At 42.5% G+C, this 17,209-nt stretch overlaps 1 protein-coding gene across 2 annotated transcripts in view; it reads right to left on the minus strand.

Moving 5' to 3' along the window:
* Pip5k1a (phosphatidylinositol-4-phosphate 5-kinase type 1 alpha) overlaps positions 1-17,209 on the minus strand; it is a 49,090-nt gene that overhangs the window by 13,081 nt on the left and 18,800 nt on the right. For both annotated transcript variants that reach the window (XM_042681467.1, XM_042681466.1), the window contains exons 2-8: positions 13,139-13,176; positions 10,428-10,508; positions 6,738-6,868; positions 6,002-6,119; positions 5,408-5,560; positions 4,240-4,539; positions 87-292 (exon numbers count right to left, since the gene is read on the minus strand). In XM_042681467.1, the coding sequence (XP_042537401.1) occupies positions 87-292; positions 4,240-4,539; positions 5,408-5,560; positions 6,002-6,119; positions 6,738-6,868; positions 10,428-10,508; positions 13,139-13,176 (1,027 nt within the window). The remainder of the gene's footprint in view (positions 1-86; positions 293-4,239; positions 4,540-5,407; positions 5,561-6,001; positions 6,120-6,737; positions 6,869-10,427; positions 10,509-13,138; positions 13,177-17,209) is intronic.

Consider the following 17,209-nt stretch of genomic DNA (forward strand, 5'->3'; position numbering starts at 1 on the left):
CTATTCCTTTCCAGAGCATGGTTCCTTTCTTGAGAAAAAATGTTATGACCTATGATTGACTCCCTCGTGCATCAGAGCCCACTCACTGGTCCTCAGTCTCCATGGTACCACCCCGTCGAGCCTCGCCCTGGATGGATTCCATAGCTGTGGAATAGAGAGCCTTCTGGGGAGCTGGTCTTCGGGAATCAACTGAGTATTGTGTTTCACTGTTTACGGGCTCTCGCTGTGCATGATCTATGTTGTGGATTGACATCAAGAGGCTATAGTCCATTATCTTGAAGCTCTGTAGCACCTAAGGAGAGGAGGAGGGGGAAAACATAAGCTAAGCTTTGGGAGGTATCAGGACTGTTTTAGGCTCTCGCAGTTTCCATGATCTAGTTTTACTTGATACTGAATTTCCAGGTCTTATCCCGTTGGTCTTCCTAGTCCTTGCATTAACCTCCTCTGATCAGACTTTATTTACATACTCTTAACTTTTCTCTCAGTTCAGTAATACTTGTTTTTTCAAGTCCCACTGCTTAGATCACAGACTCCATTTTTTCCTTTTATTTCTTCATGAAAATAATGCTATTTTTTCAAGGGAACAAGGATTATCTGTGTTTTAAAGAAAACACAATGAGAGCCTAACAGAAATATACTCTGTGTCAATTTCAATTCAGTTCAACATTCACTGAATCCCACCATATAAAGGTACTGTACCTTCTTATAGAGATACAAAGGTAGTTAGGACAGAGCCTGGTGCTGGTGACTCACGCCTATAACCCTAGCTAATCAGAAAGCTAAGATCTGAGGATCACAGTTCAAAGCCAGCTTCAATAGAAAGTCCATGGAATTCATCTCCAATTAAGCAACAGAAAACTAGAAGTGATGCTGTGGCTCAAGTGATAGAATGCTAGCCTTGAGCTGAAGAGCTGAGGGACAGCACCTAGGCCCAGAGTTCAAGCCCCATGATCTGGGGAGGGGAGGAAGAGGGGAGAAAGGCTGGGAATGTGGCTTAGTGCTTAGAGTGCTTGTCTTGTATTCATGAAGCCCTGGGTTCAATTCCTCAGTACCACATACACAGAAAAAGCTGGAAGTGGTGCTGTGGCTCAAGTGGTAGAGTGCTAGCCTTGAGCTTCTCAAGGACAGGTCCAGGCCCTGAGTTCAAGCCCCAGAACTGGCAAAAAAAAAAAAAGATATTTAGGGCAGTTTCTGGTCTGAAGTACAGCTCAGGGGTAGAGTGCTTGCCTAAAAATGAGCAACAACCTCGGAATCAAACACCAGCACCACAAAAAATAAGTTTACATGCTCAAGGATATAAATTTAAATTTAGAAAGGTACACAGATGTAAAATAAATGCAATATATGCTAATTCCCATAACAAGGAACTGTTTGTGATAAGAGTAAGATGGTCAAGAAATTTTACTTAAATAAATTTATAAGTAATAGTTGGGCTGGGAAAGTGGCTCAGTGGTAGAGCCCTTGCCTTGAATGCCTGAGGCCCTGGTTTCAATTCTTCAGCACCACATAAGCAAAAAGAAAAAAGCCGGAAGGTGGTGCTGTGGCTCAAGTGATAGAGTGCTAGTCTTGAGCTGAAGAGCTGAGAGACAGCGCCCAGGCCCAGAGTTCAAGCCCCACGACCGGACCCCCCCAAAAAAAATTTATAAGTAATAAATAAGTAAATAATAAACAAATAATAAGTAGTAAACAAAAGTAAAACATCCAGAGCATTGAACAAAATGCTATGTACAGAGGTAGAATGCAAAGAGAAGATGTAGCACACTGGAGGCCAATAGGAGGAAGACATCAGGCACGCTATGTCACAATAAGGAGCTGGAGAATATCTCATTGTCTCTAACCCCCTTTTCACTCTAGAATCTGGTATAGAATCTCCTATAGCTCACATTGGCAGTGCAGCTTAACCAAGAGTATCTTGATAAGTGGGTGGAATAGAAGAGGAAGAAACAAGCATGGTCAAAATACTCCATGTGCATATGTGAAACTAGAACAATGAAGCTTGTCAGAATTGGTTTGGGAAGGAGGGGTTGATAAGGAGTGATGGAAGAGGCAAATCTAATTAAGGTACATTGTAAGTATTTATGGACATGTCAATTAAATTCTCTTGTCTAATTAATTGATGCTAACAAAAAATGTAAGAAAAAGAAGAAAGAGAGTCTAGGACCGATTCTTCAGTATAATTTGGAAAAAAAACAAAAAAACAAAAAACACCTGGGCTGGGAAGGTAGCTTAGTGATAAAGTGCTTGCCTCACATGCATGAGGACTGGGTTCAATTCCTCAGCACCACATAAGCAGCAAAAGCTGGAAGCAGTGCTGTGGCTCAAGTGGTAGAGTGCCAGCCTTGAGCTGAAGAGCTGAGGGACAGCACCCAGGCTGAGTTCAGGCCCCACAACTGGCCAAAAAACAAAAAAACACACACAAAAAAAACTGTCTCAGGTATATATCCTGGATTCTACTCAACACCAGCAAGAACCGACAAGGAGTGGTCATCTTCATCCTGCAGTTTGCAGACCAGAGACGACCCAGGAACCAAGACTCGGCGTGAGTAGAAGCCCGACGTCCTCACTCCTTCTCAGGGAGCAGAGGAGGGAAGGCCACCCCTCCCCCCCCCCAGCACCGGTGATCTCCATCTTGGATACCGACAAAGCTCGGAGGAGCTGCTAGCTCCAGCTCAGGCCTTGGAATAAAATGAGTCATTTAGCAGGTCACAAGAACTTAACGGTGAAGTGACCTCACAGACTCAGTTCCATCCAGGGAAAAGTCACCCAGCGCAGGCGCCAGCCATTGGAGTGGCTCTCCTCAGTCTCAGATACTTGGGATCTCCTGCGGTCTCAGATACTTGGGAGGCAGGAGTAGAAGGATCTCAGTACAAGGCCAAATTAGTGTAGTTTTTATTATAAGCTGATGTGGGACTAAACTTGGGGCTTGGAGGCTGTCCCTGAGCTTTTTTGCTCAAGGCTAGCAATCTACTACATTGAACCACAGCACCATTTCTGATTTTCTGGTGGTTAACTGGAGATAAAAGTCTCAGACTGGGGCTGCGAAGGTGGCTCAGTGGTAGAGCCCTTGCCTTGCATGCATGAGGACCTGGGTTCGATTCCTCAGCACCACAAAAGCAAAAAGCCAGAAGTGGCACTGTGGCTCAAGTAGTAAAGCACTAGCCTTGAGCTGAAGAGCTGAGGGACAGTGCCCAGGCCCAGAGTTCAGGCCCCACGACCCCTGCCTCCCCCCCCCCCCCCCCCCCCCGCAAAAAAAAGTCTCAGACTTTCCTGCCTGGGCTAGCTTTGGACTGTGGTCGATAGACCTCAGCCTCCTTAGTAGCTAGGATTATAGTTGTGAGCCAATGGCCTCAGGCTGTGTACCCTATTCTGAAAAACAAAAGCAAAAGAGCTGCCCTGGGCACCAGTGGCTCAAGCCTATATAATCCTAGCTATTCAGGAGACAGATCTGGGGATCTGTCTTCTTCTTGTTGTAGGCTGATAAGAGTCTGTTATCTCCAATTAACCACCAAAAAACAGGAAGTGGAACTGCGACTCTAGTAGTAGGAGCACCAGACTTGAGTGAAAAAACTAAGAGACGGAACCCAGTCAAGAGTTTAAGTACCAGTACTGGCACACACACATGAACGCATGCACACACAGTAAAAGGGCTTGGAAATGTGGCTCTAAGTGGTAGAGTTTTTACCCACCAAGTTCAAGTCCCTGCATTCAATCCCCTATACCACCAAACAAAAACAAAAACGAAAAAAAAAAACAGAGTGCCAAACCTTTTAGAAATCTCTTTTGCCTAACATCTAGGACCTTTGGCACTAAGGAACAGAGCCCCAGCTCCTGAAAAAGTCACTAAGAATAACCAAGCTGTTTCAGAGACTGAGAACGTTTTAGGTACTTTTTTAAAAAATTACTATTATTATTATTAAGGAGTTGTACAAGAGGTTACAATTCCCTAAGTCAGGTAATGAATATGATGCTTCTTGGACAATGTCACCTCTTCCTTCACTTTTCCCCATCTGGTCTTTTCCCACAAGTTGCATAGTTCATTTTTTACATAGTATATATTGAATAACATGACTCAATTTGTTTGCCCTCCTCCCCTCATTCTTGTGTCCCCCCCCTACCACCCGCACAAAAAGACAACAAAACCACCACCACCACCAACAACAACAACAAAAAAGTTTCCATTTCCTGGAATTTGACTGAGAATTTTGATGTCTGAGAGAGGCAAATATGGCATAAACTCACCAAACAGTCACGCTGTAGGGTCTTACACAGAGCATTGTACATATCAGCATCCAAAAAAAGACCATCAGGGATGTCTTGTATAAAGTCCAGGTCTTTGAAGGTGGGGAGGGGTTTCTCTCGTTCTTTTTGAGAAGCCCGCCGCTTGTAGGTTGAACCCTTGAGGTCATATTTCATATGCATTTTGACTGACCGCGGTAAGAGATTGTTCATCACCACAATTCGTATGTTCTTGCCACCTGCCTGTACACAGTACAGTCCATAGAATTTAGGCAGCAAAGTTCGAGGATTCTGGTTGAGGTTCTGGTGGCACAAATGAAAGTTTTCAGTAAAATTCAAGGGCAAAAACTGTCATCCTCCTTCTTGTTTCCTACATGGGATTAAGACATAATGCGTCTACCACATATTTTGTTCAAAATATATTAATGCTGTATAGTCAAAGCCCATAGAACTCATAAACTTTATAGACTACAATAATTTGCCCCATGAAGGTTGGAATGTGACTTTAAGCATCACTATCCCACAATACTGTGAAATTTGTGAAATTATGTAATCACTTAATCACAATAAAAAATTTGCAAAAAAAAACACACCAAAATATATTGATGTATCGACCTCAATGACATCACCACCAAGCCAGAGATTATCCAAAATAGGAATTAGGATATCAAACATATGATGGGTGTATTCAAACTTAACAAGGTTTAAAAAAAAAATTTAGAAGGCTGAGGGTGTAGCTCAGTGGTAGAAGCACCTGCCTAGCATGTATATAGCATAAGGTGATAAATTCAATCCCAGCACCACAAACAACAACAACAAAAGATCTTAACCCATAGCCCTGGTTATATTCCTGGAAGACTAAAAAGTGTTTCACAAATTCTCCAGTATCTACAAGCGCAATCTATCAGAATGAGATTAGCAAAGAAAGTAAACTAATTTATTTTCCAAACTACAAGGTCGACAAACAACAAAACAGAAACATCTTGAATCTTAAGCCAGTATAATACCATTTAAAACAAGGCAGAAAAACAAATCCCAGAGTCAAAAGAGATGGAGCAAAAAGCACAAAAATACTCTTCAGAAAAAGTTTTAACACTATTCTGCCTTGCTGAAGACAGCCTCCCCAGCCTCACTCAGTAGTCAGCCAGCGCTCCTCTCTTCCTTTGCTTACCATGTAGTATCCTGGAAGCAATTTTTGCAGAAATTCTGCTTCCTTATGCTGGACTGTCTTGATGATGAATTCATCATCACTGGACACATAGAAGAGGGAACCACTAGCTCCAGAGTTGCAGAGTTCAATCAGAGGCTCACTGCAAAGAGAGTACTAAAGCCAAGAGAGAAGACAGTAAGATATTCAGATATACCAGGCACTGCTCAACAAAGAAATAAAATATGTATGCATTTCTGCTTTGAAGAAAACCCCAATGCGAGCGCCAATGGCTCATGCCTGTAATCCTAGCTACTCAGAGGGAGGCTGAGATCTGAGGATCACGGTTCAAAGTGAGCTTGGGCAGGAAAGTCCATGAGACTCTTATCTCCAATAAACCACAAGAAAACTGGAAGTGGTGCTGTGGCTCAAGTGGTAGGCCACTAGCCTTGAGCTGAAGAGCTGATGGACAGTGCCCAAGCCCAGAGTTCAAGCCCCATGACTGACAAAACAAAACAAAAAATAAAAAACCCAAGCAAGACTGTGAGAAGAGGGAGCTTTTCTTTGAGACTATCCCTCTAACACTGGAGTCAAAGTATTCTGAGATTAGAAGTTTACCAAGTAATCATCAGGTCGAATGCCAAACAGCTCCCGAAAGTAACGGAAGGCAACGGGTGCATAGGTCTTGAAACGAAAGTCATTGTAATGATGAGCAGGAGTCAGGTTGCTTCCTTCACTGTGGAGTTAAGTAAAAGAACCTTTAATTTCCCAGTTCCTATCGTCCAGGGAGTCCACCCAAGAATTCAATGAGAGGCAAAAACATCCTCCAGAGACAATAGGAGTGACTGGGACAAAGATACATCATGGGGAGTAAGACATAACTATCATTCTGAGTTGGGGAGTGTGTGTGTGTGTGTATGTGCGTGCGTGTGCGTGAGCACACATGCGCATGCATGTACACACATGCCTGTCCTGGAACCTGAACTCAAGATGTGGGCACTGTCCCTGAGTTTTTGTGCTCAAGGCTATTGCTCTACCACTTGAGCCACATACTTCCAGCTTTTTAGTGGCTAATTGGAGATAAAAGTCTTAGAGACTTTCCCCCCTGAGCTGGCTTTGAACTCTGATTCTCAGATCTCAGCCTCCCTCCTAAGCAACTAGCATTACAAGCTTAAACCATTGGTATCCAACTGAGTTGTTTTTTCTAATGACTTATTCCACAGGTCAGAGGCTCATGTAAGCATCCAAAGAATACTATGTGTTCTGCAACTGTGCAGTTCCATTTACCTAATTACAACAAGGCCAAGGACTTGTATATGCTGAATCACACTAGAATCCTTAAAAGTGTCTATACCTGGGGAAGAAGATACTTTCTACCACGTAGAAGTCTTGCATAAGGACATCCCGCTCTGGTTTGGTACTCAGGCTTCCCACTGTGTGAGTAATGCCTAACTGGATGGCACCTTTCAAAGCTGATGAGGTTGTCTAATAAACAGAAAAGAAACAAGGAAATTATTTTCAGTCTTTTCCCTCTATCCCTTTCTTCCCTTTTTGGTCCTGGGGCTTAAACTCCTCGCATTGCACTCTTACCTGGTGTGTGTGTGTGTGTGTTAAACTCCTTGCATTGCACTCTTACCTGGTGTGTGTGTGTGTGTGTGTGTGTGTGTGTGTGTGGTGTGTGTGTGTGTGTGTGTGTGTGGTGTGTGTGTGTACATGCCAGTCCTGGGGCTTGAGCTCAGGGCCTGGTTGCTGACCCTGAACTTCTTTTGCTCAAAGCTAGTATTCTATTACTTGAGCCACAGCTCTACTTCCAGCTTTTCTAGTGAATAACTGGAGGTAAGAGTTTCATACACTTTCCCATCAGGGCTGGCTTCAAATCTCCATCCTCAGGCTTTACTCACCTGAGTAGCTAGGATTATAAGCATGAGCCACTGGTGCCTGGCTTCACCTGGCTTTCTTATATCACAACTGGTGCTCTACTACTGGAACCATGCACATCTCCAGCCCAGGTTTCTTTTTGCTGTTTTGCTTTTTATCTGGAGATGAAATGTATTGAGAACTTTTCTACCCAGGCTGGCTTCCATCCTTGATCCTCTAAATCTCAGCTTCCTGAGTAAATAGAATTACTGGTGTTATCGATGACCAGGTATGAAAATTTCATTATTAAGTCTGATCAAGGGCTGGGAATGTGGCTTAGTAGTAGAGTGCTTGCCCAGAATGCATGAAGCCCTGGTTTCAATTCAAGCCCCAGGACTGGGGGAAAAAAAAGTCTGATCACAGCAATAAGCAGTCAAGAGGGACAGGTGCCAGTGACTTGTGCCTATAATTCTAGCTACTCAGGCTGAGACCTGAAGACTAAGGGTTAAAGTCAGCCTGTGCAGGAAACATCTGGGAAACTCAATCTCCAATTAATTAGTAAAAATGTCAGACTGGAGGCACGCCTCAAGTGGTTCATTAATTAGTAGTATAAATCTCATGGACTGTTGTGCCTGGGCTAAATTCAAACTCAGATCTTCCAATCTCAGATTCCTGAAGCTAGGATTATAGGTATGAGCCACTGGCTCTATGCCTCACCTGCTTCTAATCTATTGTATTACCACACTAGAATCTGAACTTTACTTCATAAACATTTAATGATAAAGGACAACAGAAAGTCTTTAAGGAAAAGTGGGGGAGAAGAGAGACTTCAGGAAACATAGTCCTCTATGTAAGAATGGCCTTTAGGGCCTAGTTACAAGTTTATTCCTATAAATAAAATCCATTTTTGTTAGTGTTGTTGTTGGTTGGTTGTGGGGCTTGGACTCTGGGTGCTGTCCCTTCAGCTCTTCAGCTCAAGGTGAGCCCTCTACCACTTGAGCCACAGTGCCATTTCTGGTTTTATGGTAGTTAAGTGGACATAAGAGTCTCACCGATGAGTTGGGAAGGTGGCTCAGTGGTAGAGCACTTGCCTTGCATGCTCGAGGCCCTGGGTTCGATTCCTCAGCACCACATAAGCAAAAAGAAAAAAGCCAGAAGTGGCGCTGTGGCTCAAGTGGTAGAGGGCTAGCCTTGAGCTGAAGAGCTGAGGGACAGCGCCCAGGCCCCAGGACCGGACCCCCCCTCCACCCCCCAAAAAAAAGTCTCACTGACTTTCCTGCCTGGGCTGGCTTTGAACTGCAATCCTCAGATCTAGCCTCCTAAGTAGCTAGGATTATAGACATGAGCCACTGGCGCCCCTCAAAATCCAATTTCTTTCTTCTTTTTTTTAATTTTTTGCCAGTCATGGGGTCTGAACTCTGGGCCTGGGCACTGTCCCTCAACTCTTTTTTTTTTTTGTTTTTTTTGGTCATGGGGCCTGAACTCTAGGGCTGGATGCTGTCCCTGAGCTCTTCAGCTCAAGGCTAGCGCTCTACCACTTGAGCCATAGTGCCACTCGGGCTTATTCTGCTCATGTGGTGCTGAGGAATCGAACCCAGGGCCTCATGAATGCAAGGCAAACACTCTACCACTGAGCCACCTTCCCAGCCCCTCCCTCAACTCTTTAGCTCAAGTGTAACACTCTACCACTTGAGCCACAGCACCACTTCCAGCTTTTTTTCTGCTTATGTGGTGCTGAGGAATCGAACCCAGGGCCTCATGCATGCAAGGCAAGTACTCTACCACTGAGCCACCTTCCCAACCCCTCCAATTTCTTAAGCTCAGTAAAACAGCAACCAATGTTAGTTTTTTTTCATTAAGAACATTCTTGCCAGGCACAGGCTGAGATCTGAGAATCGAGATTCAAAGTCAACCCAAGAAAACAAATTTGAGTTACTCTCATCTTTAATTAACCAATAAAAACACAGAAGTAGAGGCTCAAATGATAAGAGTGGGGCCTTGAGCAAAAAAAGCCAAGGAAGAGCATAAGGCCCCGAGTTTAAGCCTCAGTGGCAGCATACATACACACACACAAAATATTCTCATCTAGGGCTGGGAATATACCTCAGTGGCAGAGTATTTGTCCAGAAAACACAAGCTCCTGGGATCCATTCCCAGAACTACAAAAGACAAAGAACATTCTCCTTTAAACATATAGATGATAGATAACAATCTATCCTTTCTGAAATAAATTCTAAAGTCCAAGTTATAAAATGATCATTTTTCAATGGCCTAGGATATCAAGAAATAGGGGTTATATGGCTGGTTACCAGTGTCTCACATCTGTAATACTAGTTACTCAGGAAGCTGAGATCTGAGGATCTAAGTTCTTTCTTGCCAGCCCAGGAAAGGAAAGTCCATGAGACTCTTATCTCCAACCACAAAAAGCTAGAAGTGGAATTATGGATCAAGTGGAGCACTAGCGTTGAGGAAAAAAAACTCAAGAACAGTATCCAGGCTCTGAGTTCAAGCCCAAAGACTGGCACAAAAAAAAAAAAAGGAAGGAAGAAAGAAAGGAAGGAAGAAAGAAGGAAGGAAGGAAGCAAGCAAGCAAGCTGGGCACCAGTGGCTCATGCCTGTAATTCTAGCTGCTCAGGAAGCTGAAATCTGAGGATCACAGTTCAGAGCCACCCTAGGTAGAAAAATCCATGAGACTCTTATCTCTAATAAACTGCTCAGAAAAGTCTGGAAGTGGTGCAGTGGTTCAAGTGGTAGAGTACTAATTTGAGCACAAAGAGGAGTGGGGATAGTGCCTAGTCACTGAGTTCAAGCCCCTGGACCAGCCAAAAAAAAAAAAAAAGAAAGAAAAGAAAAGAAAGGGTATATATGCAGAAGAATATCAAGCCAGGCACTGATGGCTCATGTCTGTAATCCTAGCTACTCAGGAGCTGAGATCTGAGGATTATAGTTCAAAGCCAGCCCAGGCAGGAGAGTCAATAAGACTCATATCCAATTAACCACCTGAAAACTGGAGGTAGAGCTGTGGCTCAAAGTGGTAGAGCACTTGCCTTGAGCAAAAGAGCTTAGGAACAGCACCCAGGCCCTGATGTTCAAGTCTCACTACAAAAATAAGTAAATAAAAAAATATAATATTACTATCAGTATTTGTCCCTGAATTGACAAATGAGAAGGTTCCATTCAGACCTACCTTTTTATATGTTGTCTCTCCTGAGGGATCAACCCCCCTGTGGCCTATTTTCTTGCTGGACACACTAGAGGTATAAGGCACCTAGAAAAGAATAGTTAAGATTAACATATGATTTCCATGTTAATATAATAAACAGGAATATTGACAATTTATCAAAGCAAAAATTTTCAATCAAGACATTCTTTCTATATGAAGAAAATTTTATAAATACTTTTTAGAAGTCCCACTCTATGAAAACACAAAACACCCTATGGAATCCACAAAAGCAAAACAGACAACAGGTATAGTGGTCCATGCCTGAACCCTAGCACTCAGGCTAAGGCAGGAAGTTGGCCAATTCAAGGTTAGCTTGAGTTACATAGCTAGCAAAACAATATCTTAAAAAAAAAAAAAAAAAAAGAGCTGGGCACTGGGGCTCACACCTATAATCCTAGCTCCTCAGGAAGCACTATGGATCAAAGTAGTAGAGCACTAGCCTTGAGCTAAAGAGTGCAGGGACAGCGCCCAAGCCCAGAGTTCAAGCCCCACCACTGACCAAGAAAAAAAAAAAAAAAAAGAGGGGCAAATCAAAAAATTTCAAGGGTACCTTTTCTTTTTTTTTAGCTGATCATGGAACTTGGGCACTGTCCCTAGCACTCAAGGCTAGCACTTGAGCCAAAGAGCTCAGGGACAGCACCCACCCAGACCCAGAGTTCAAGCCCCATGACCAACCCCCCCCTCAAAAAAAAAAAAATGTCTCATGGAGGGGCATAGGACTAGTCTGAGATCTCGGATATCAAATGCAGGATCCAAGAGGTGAGAAGTATGGGGAAACTACATGAGGAGAAAGTAAAACAAACAAGATATTCTTCACAGAAAAGAGAAAATTGGAAAATTAACAGGCTTCTTTTGATCAAAATAAACTATCATGGACTGGGAATGTAGCTTAGAGGTTGAGTGCTTGCCTACTATGCATGAAGCCCTGGGTTCAATTCCTCAGTACCACATAAACAGAAAAGGTTAGAAGTAGCACTGTGGTTCATGTAGTAAAATGCTAGCCTTGAATAAAAGAAGCTCAGGGACAGTGTCCAAGCCCTGAGTTCAAGTGCCAGAACTGGTCAAAATAAATAAATAAATGAATAAATAAATTGATCACCAGGCACTGGTGGTTCATGCCTGTAATCCTACTCAGGAGCCTGAGATCTGAGGATCATAGTTCAAAACCAAGCCAAACAGGAAAGTCCATGAAGACTCTTATCTCCAATTAACAACCAAAAAGCTGGAAGTAGAGCTCTGGCTCAAGTGGTAGAACTTGAGCTAAAAAACTAAGGGACAGCATCCCAGCTCTGAGTTCAAGCCCCAGTACCAGCACATGTGTGCGTGCATGCAGGCACATGTGCAAGTGCATACCCACACGTTGATCCTATAAACTCAACATACACAAACAACAGACAGTAACAGCAATATAAGACTATTGGACTATCTGGATTTTGAGTGCTCTATATAGATTTTTTTTTTTTTTGGTCGGTCGTGGGGCTTGAACTCTGGGCCTGGGCGTTGTCCCTCAGCTCTTCAACTCAAGGCGAGCGCTCTACCACTTGAGCTACAGCGCCACTTCCAGGACTATCTGGATTTTAATCCTCGTCTTTAACAAGCTTTTATAGGAACTTGAGAAAGTTATACAATCTGAAATCCTCACTTCATAGGTTAAAACATTAATAACAGTACTTGCTTGTAGGAGTAAGTAACAACATCTAAAAAGAACACTTATACTCTCTGAAGAGTATATACTCTTTGCCATACATTGAATATGGTACATTAAGAAATATTCAAAATTTTATTTTTTATGAACATTAACAATATTTGTTATTCATTGAGTTCTGCTTGATCTCAGGGTCTGGGAATTGTCTCTTAGCATATTCACTCAAGACTAATACTCTACCACCTGAGCTATAGCTTCACTTCCAACTTTCTAGTAGTTAACTGGAGACAGTCTTATAGACCTTCCTGTCCAGGCTGGTTTTAAACAGAGATCCTCAGATTTCAGCCTCCTAAGTAGCTAGGATTACAGGTATGCCCAGCTTTAAGAGAGTGAGTGGAGAGAGAGAGAATGTCCTAGGCTTGAACTTAGATCTGGATCTTGAGCTTTTGTGCTCAAGACTAGTACTCTACCACTTGAGTCATAGCTGCACTTCCAGCTTTTTGGTGGTTAAATGGAGATAAGAGTCTCATGGACTTTCATGCCTGGTCTGGCTTTGAATCATCATCCTCAGATCTCAGCCTTTTGAACAGGATTACAGTTGTGAGCCACAAGCACCCAGACAGTTTTTTGTTTGTTTTTTTTTTTTGGTAGGTCATGAGGTAGAACTCAGGGCCTGGGCACTGCCTCTAAACTTTTTCACTCAAGGCTAGCACTGTACCACACTGAGCCACCTCGCCACTTCCAACCCAGACAGCTTTGAGTATTTAATGTATCAAATACAGAGTGTAAACAATTTCCAGAATTACCCAAAGGATGAAAGAATGTGATCTAGAATTGGGGGTATAGCTCAAGTAGTACAGTACTTGCCTAGCATGCACAAGGACCTGATTTGATCCTAACATTCCCCCCTCAAAAAAAAAAAAAATCCTTTCTAACTTTCCAAGACCTAAGAATAGAGAAAATAAAGATATTGTAAACAGATCTCCCAGGATTAAAGTTTAGTAACCACGGTTACCAACATTCAACTCACCTCAGGTGCCAAGGGTTTCTTGATTCCAGGTGCTGCTGCTAAGAAAAAACAAATTTATGTGTGTATAAATGTATATGCATATACATATATATAATCATAAATGTATACACACACTGTCTATCAAGCATACCAAAAGCAGCAAGGTTTTAGTCAACTAAACAAAACAATAAGCTATGCTTCCTGTTCACTGGTATGAAATCCTTTTGGAAATCATTCTCTCCATACCCATGGAGGTCCTATACATATTCCATTGTTATTCAATACCTCCCCTTCTTCTCCCTCTCCCTCTCCCTCCTCCCCTCTCTTTTTTCGGGTCCTAGGGCTTGAACTCAGGGCCTGGGCAAAGCCTCTTTGTGCTTAGGCTAACTCTCTATCATTTGAGCCACAGCACTACTTCTGGCTTTTTCTGAGTAGTTTATTGGAGATAAGAGTCTCACAGGCTTTTCTGCCCAGGCTTGCTCTGAGCCACAATCCTCAGATCTCAGCCTCCTGAATAGCTAGGATTACAGTTACAAGCCACCAGTGCCCAGCTAAGAGTACATTTGCTTTTGGACAACGTCCCCTGTGCCTGGTTCTTAACACATTTATATTACCACTTAGAATCACTGCTTAACATGGTTGAAAGAAAAAGGGCTTGATATCCAAATTCACTGGATATCCTATGGCCTGAGTAGTAATTTTTTCTTTTTTGGTTGGTGGTGTGGCTTGAACTCTGGGCTTGGGTGCTGTCCCTGTGCTCTTTAACTCAAGGCAAGCACTCTACTGCTTGAGCCACAGTACCACTTCCAGTTTTCTAGTTGTTTATTGGAGATATGAGTCTCACAGACTTTGCTGCCTGGGCTGAGTTTGAACCATGATCCTCAGATCTCAGCTTCCTGAGGAGCAAGAGTTACAAGGCATGAGCCACAGGCTCTGGGCTGTAATTTTTTCTTTTCTTCTCATTTAGTTTTCTTTTTGTACTGGGGTCAACATTGGCCTCAAAATAACAATTCTTCCACTTAACCATCCCAAATACTGGGATCATAAGCATGTGCCATAATGTCCAGAAACAATTTTTCCCCCCCAGAGGTAGAAGAGTAAGAACTTTTAGCACTATCTACAGTAGTTTTTCTCCTGTATTTACTATTTTAGAAAACAAAAGATTTGATCTATGGTAGTAAGAAGGCTAAGGATGAGAAAATAGCATCAAAATAACTGAAAAGCATTTAATATAGGCAGAAATTTGAATCTGCACTCCTACATTCCGATCTTAATTTCTGCTATGATCAGAAATTTTTTGGTGTTTAAGACTCACTTATAGCCAAGCATCAATGGCTCAAGCTTGTAATCCTAGCAACTCAGGAGGCTGAGATCTGAAAATCATCATTTGAAGCCAGCCCGGGCAGGAAAAGTCTGTTAAACTCTTATCTCCAATTCCAATTAACCACCAAAAAGCAAGAAGTAGAGCTGTGACTCAAGTGGTAGAGCACTGTTCTTGAGCAAAAAAAGCTCAGGGACAGCACTCAAGCCTTGAGTTTAAGTCCCAGGACCAGCACATATACACACAAAAGGCTGAGGTTAGGAGTTAGAGGCATGGCTCAGTTGGTACAACACCAGCCAATGAGAAAAAGTGTTAGGTACAGAATTTGAGTCCCAGTCTTGGGCTACCAAAAAAAAAAAAAAAAGCTGAGATAGGCAGATTGCAAGTTCAAGGCCAGCTTAAACAAATTAGTGAGACCCAATGTAAAAACAGTTTGTGTGTCTGTCAGTTCTGGGACGTATGCTCAGGGCCTTGTACTTTTGCTCTTTTTACTCAAGGCTGGCACTCTATATTTCCATTTTCAGCTTTTGCTAGTTAATTGGAGGTGAGCAAAAAAAGCCAAGTGAGCACATGAAGCCCTGAGTTCAAGCTCTAGTACCCCCCCTCACTCTCTTACACACACACACCATAGCTATAGAAAATCCATGGAAAAAAATTAAACTCCTAAAGATTAAATTCCTAAGGGTTTGGCATCCCACAACTTCCATTCATAATTACACTGGAAACATATGATAACTAAAAAACAGGCCTTCCCCCACCTCGCATTCAGAGGAAGTTGTCCTTTATCTTTAAATACTACTAAACTATCACTTTGACCTAGTTTTTAAAAATTCAAAGAAAGATTAACCATGTTAAAGAAAACTAAGAACCAAGTCCAAATGGAATAGTATATATTAATACTGAGTCATAAGACTCAATGCACATGTAAAGATTAATAATAGTGAAGCAGCAACAGAAACACATAAGATTAAGGACAAATCAAGTAAGTTGCAACTGTAATTGTCTAAAAAAAAATTATTAAGGGCTCCTAAAGTTCATAATATATAGGAGGGTTAAGTGGTTGTGATAGTTCACAGTAATTGAAAAGGCACAGATTAAATATTTATAGTACCAATAAGAAGAGCAACAAGGGCTGGGAATGTGGCTTGGTGGTAGAGTGCTTGCCTAGCATGCATGAAGACCTGGGTTAGATTCCTCAGTACCACATAAACAGAAAAAGCTGGAAGTAGCACTGTGGCTCAAGTGGTAGAGTGCTAACCTTGAACAAAAGTAGCTCAGGGACAGTGCCTAGACCCTGAGTCCAAGACCCAGGACTGGCAAAAAAAAAAAAGAAGCAACAAAATTTTCTTCCCCATAGTGAGGCAGGGTAGAAAAAACTTGGATAATTTTCAAACCTCTTCTCAGAAACAAACAATAAAAATACAATTCACCTGTTAGGAAGTATGCTGGACAAAATGATCCACACAATTTAAAAGACATAACAACAGACTTTTTTTTTTTTTTGGGGGGGGGGGGGGGCAGGTTTGAGCCAAAGTGCCACTTCTGGTTTTCAGGTGGTTAATTGGAGTAAGTCTCACGGACTTTCCTGCCCCAGCTGGCTTTGAACTGTGATCCTCTGATCTTAGCCTCCTGAGTAGCTAGGATTACAGGTGTGAGCCACCGGTGCTTGGCTAAAGGGTTTCAAACTGTATTCTTTCTTTTTTTCTTTTGTCAATCGTGGGGCTTGAACTCTGAGCCTGAGCACTGTCCCTGAGCTCTTTAGCTCAAGGCGAGCACTCAACCACTTGAGCCACAGTGCCACTTAAACAGAACAATTTTGACTGTAACTTCTCTCTAGCAGAACCCAACAATCACTTTTTTTAGAATGACTGATTTTCAATTAGGTTGCCTATAGGTGGGTAAAAGATTAATGACTAAAATCTTAAGCTAAAGTCAGCAGAATTCATATCCGAATTCTGATATGAATTCAGATATGAATTCTGCTCACTTAATGCAGAATTTGAGATGTCTAATATCAAAACTGTCGTACAATCTTTCAAATGAGTCAACATTCTGAGCTATTTAAAAAGCAGACGGGCTGGGGCTGGGAAGATGGCTCAGAGGTAGAGTGCTTACTTTGCATGCATGAGGCCCTGGGTTTGATTCCTCAGCACCACAAAGCAGAAAAAGCCAGAAGTGGTGCTGTGACTCAATTGGTAGAGCATTAGCCTTGAGCTGAAGACAGTACCCAGGCCCAGAGTTCAGGCCTCACAACCAACCAAAAAAAAAAAAAAAAAAAAGCAGACAGGCTATTTCACACCTATGATCCTAGCTACTCAGTAGGCCAAGATCTGAGAATCACTGTTCAAAGCAAGCCCAGACAGACAAATCAGAGGTACTCTCATCTCCAATTAGCCAGCAAAATAACAAAACTGGAGGCATGGTTCAAGTGATAGACGAAGCAAAAAAGCTAAGCAAGAATAAAAAGGAGTGGGGCATCAGTGGCTGACACATGTAATCCTAGCTACTCAGAGAGCTGAGCTTGGAAGATCACAGTTCAAAGCCAGCCCAGGCAGGAAAGTCTGAGACTCTTATCTCCAATTAACCACCAGAAAACCAGAAAAAGTGCTGTGGTTTGAAGTGGTAGAGCACCAGCCTTGAGCAAAAAATCTCAGGGACAGCATCCAGGCCTGAGTTCAAGCCCCATAAGCGACAAGAAAGAAAAGAAAGAAAGGGGGGGGGGGGGGAGATAAGGAGAGAGGAAGGAAAGAAAGAGACAAAGAGGAAGGAAG

Source organism: Dipodomys spectabilis, unplaced genomic scaffold (assembly GCF_019054845.1).
Source record: "Dipodomys spectabilis isolate Male_0828 unplaced genomic scaffold, ASM1905484v1 ptg000069l, whole genome shotgun sequence".
NCBI lineage: Eukaryota > Metazoa > Chordata > Mammalia > Rodentia > Heteromyidae > Dipodomys > Dipodomys spectabilis.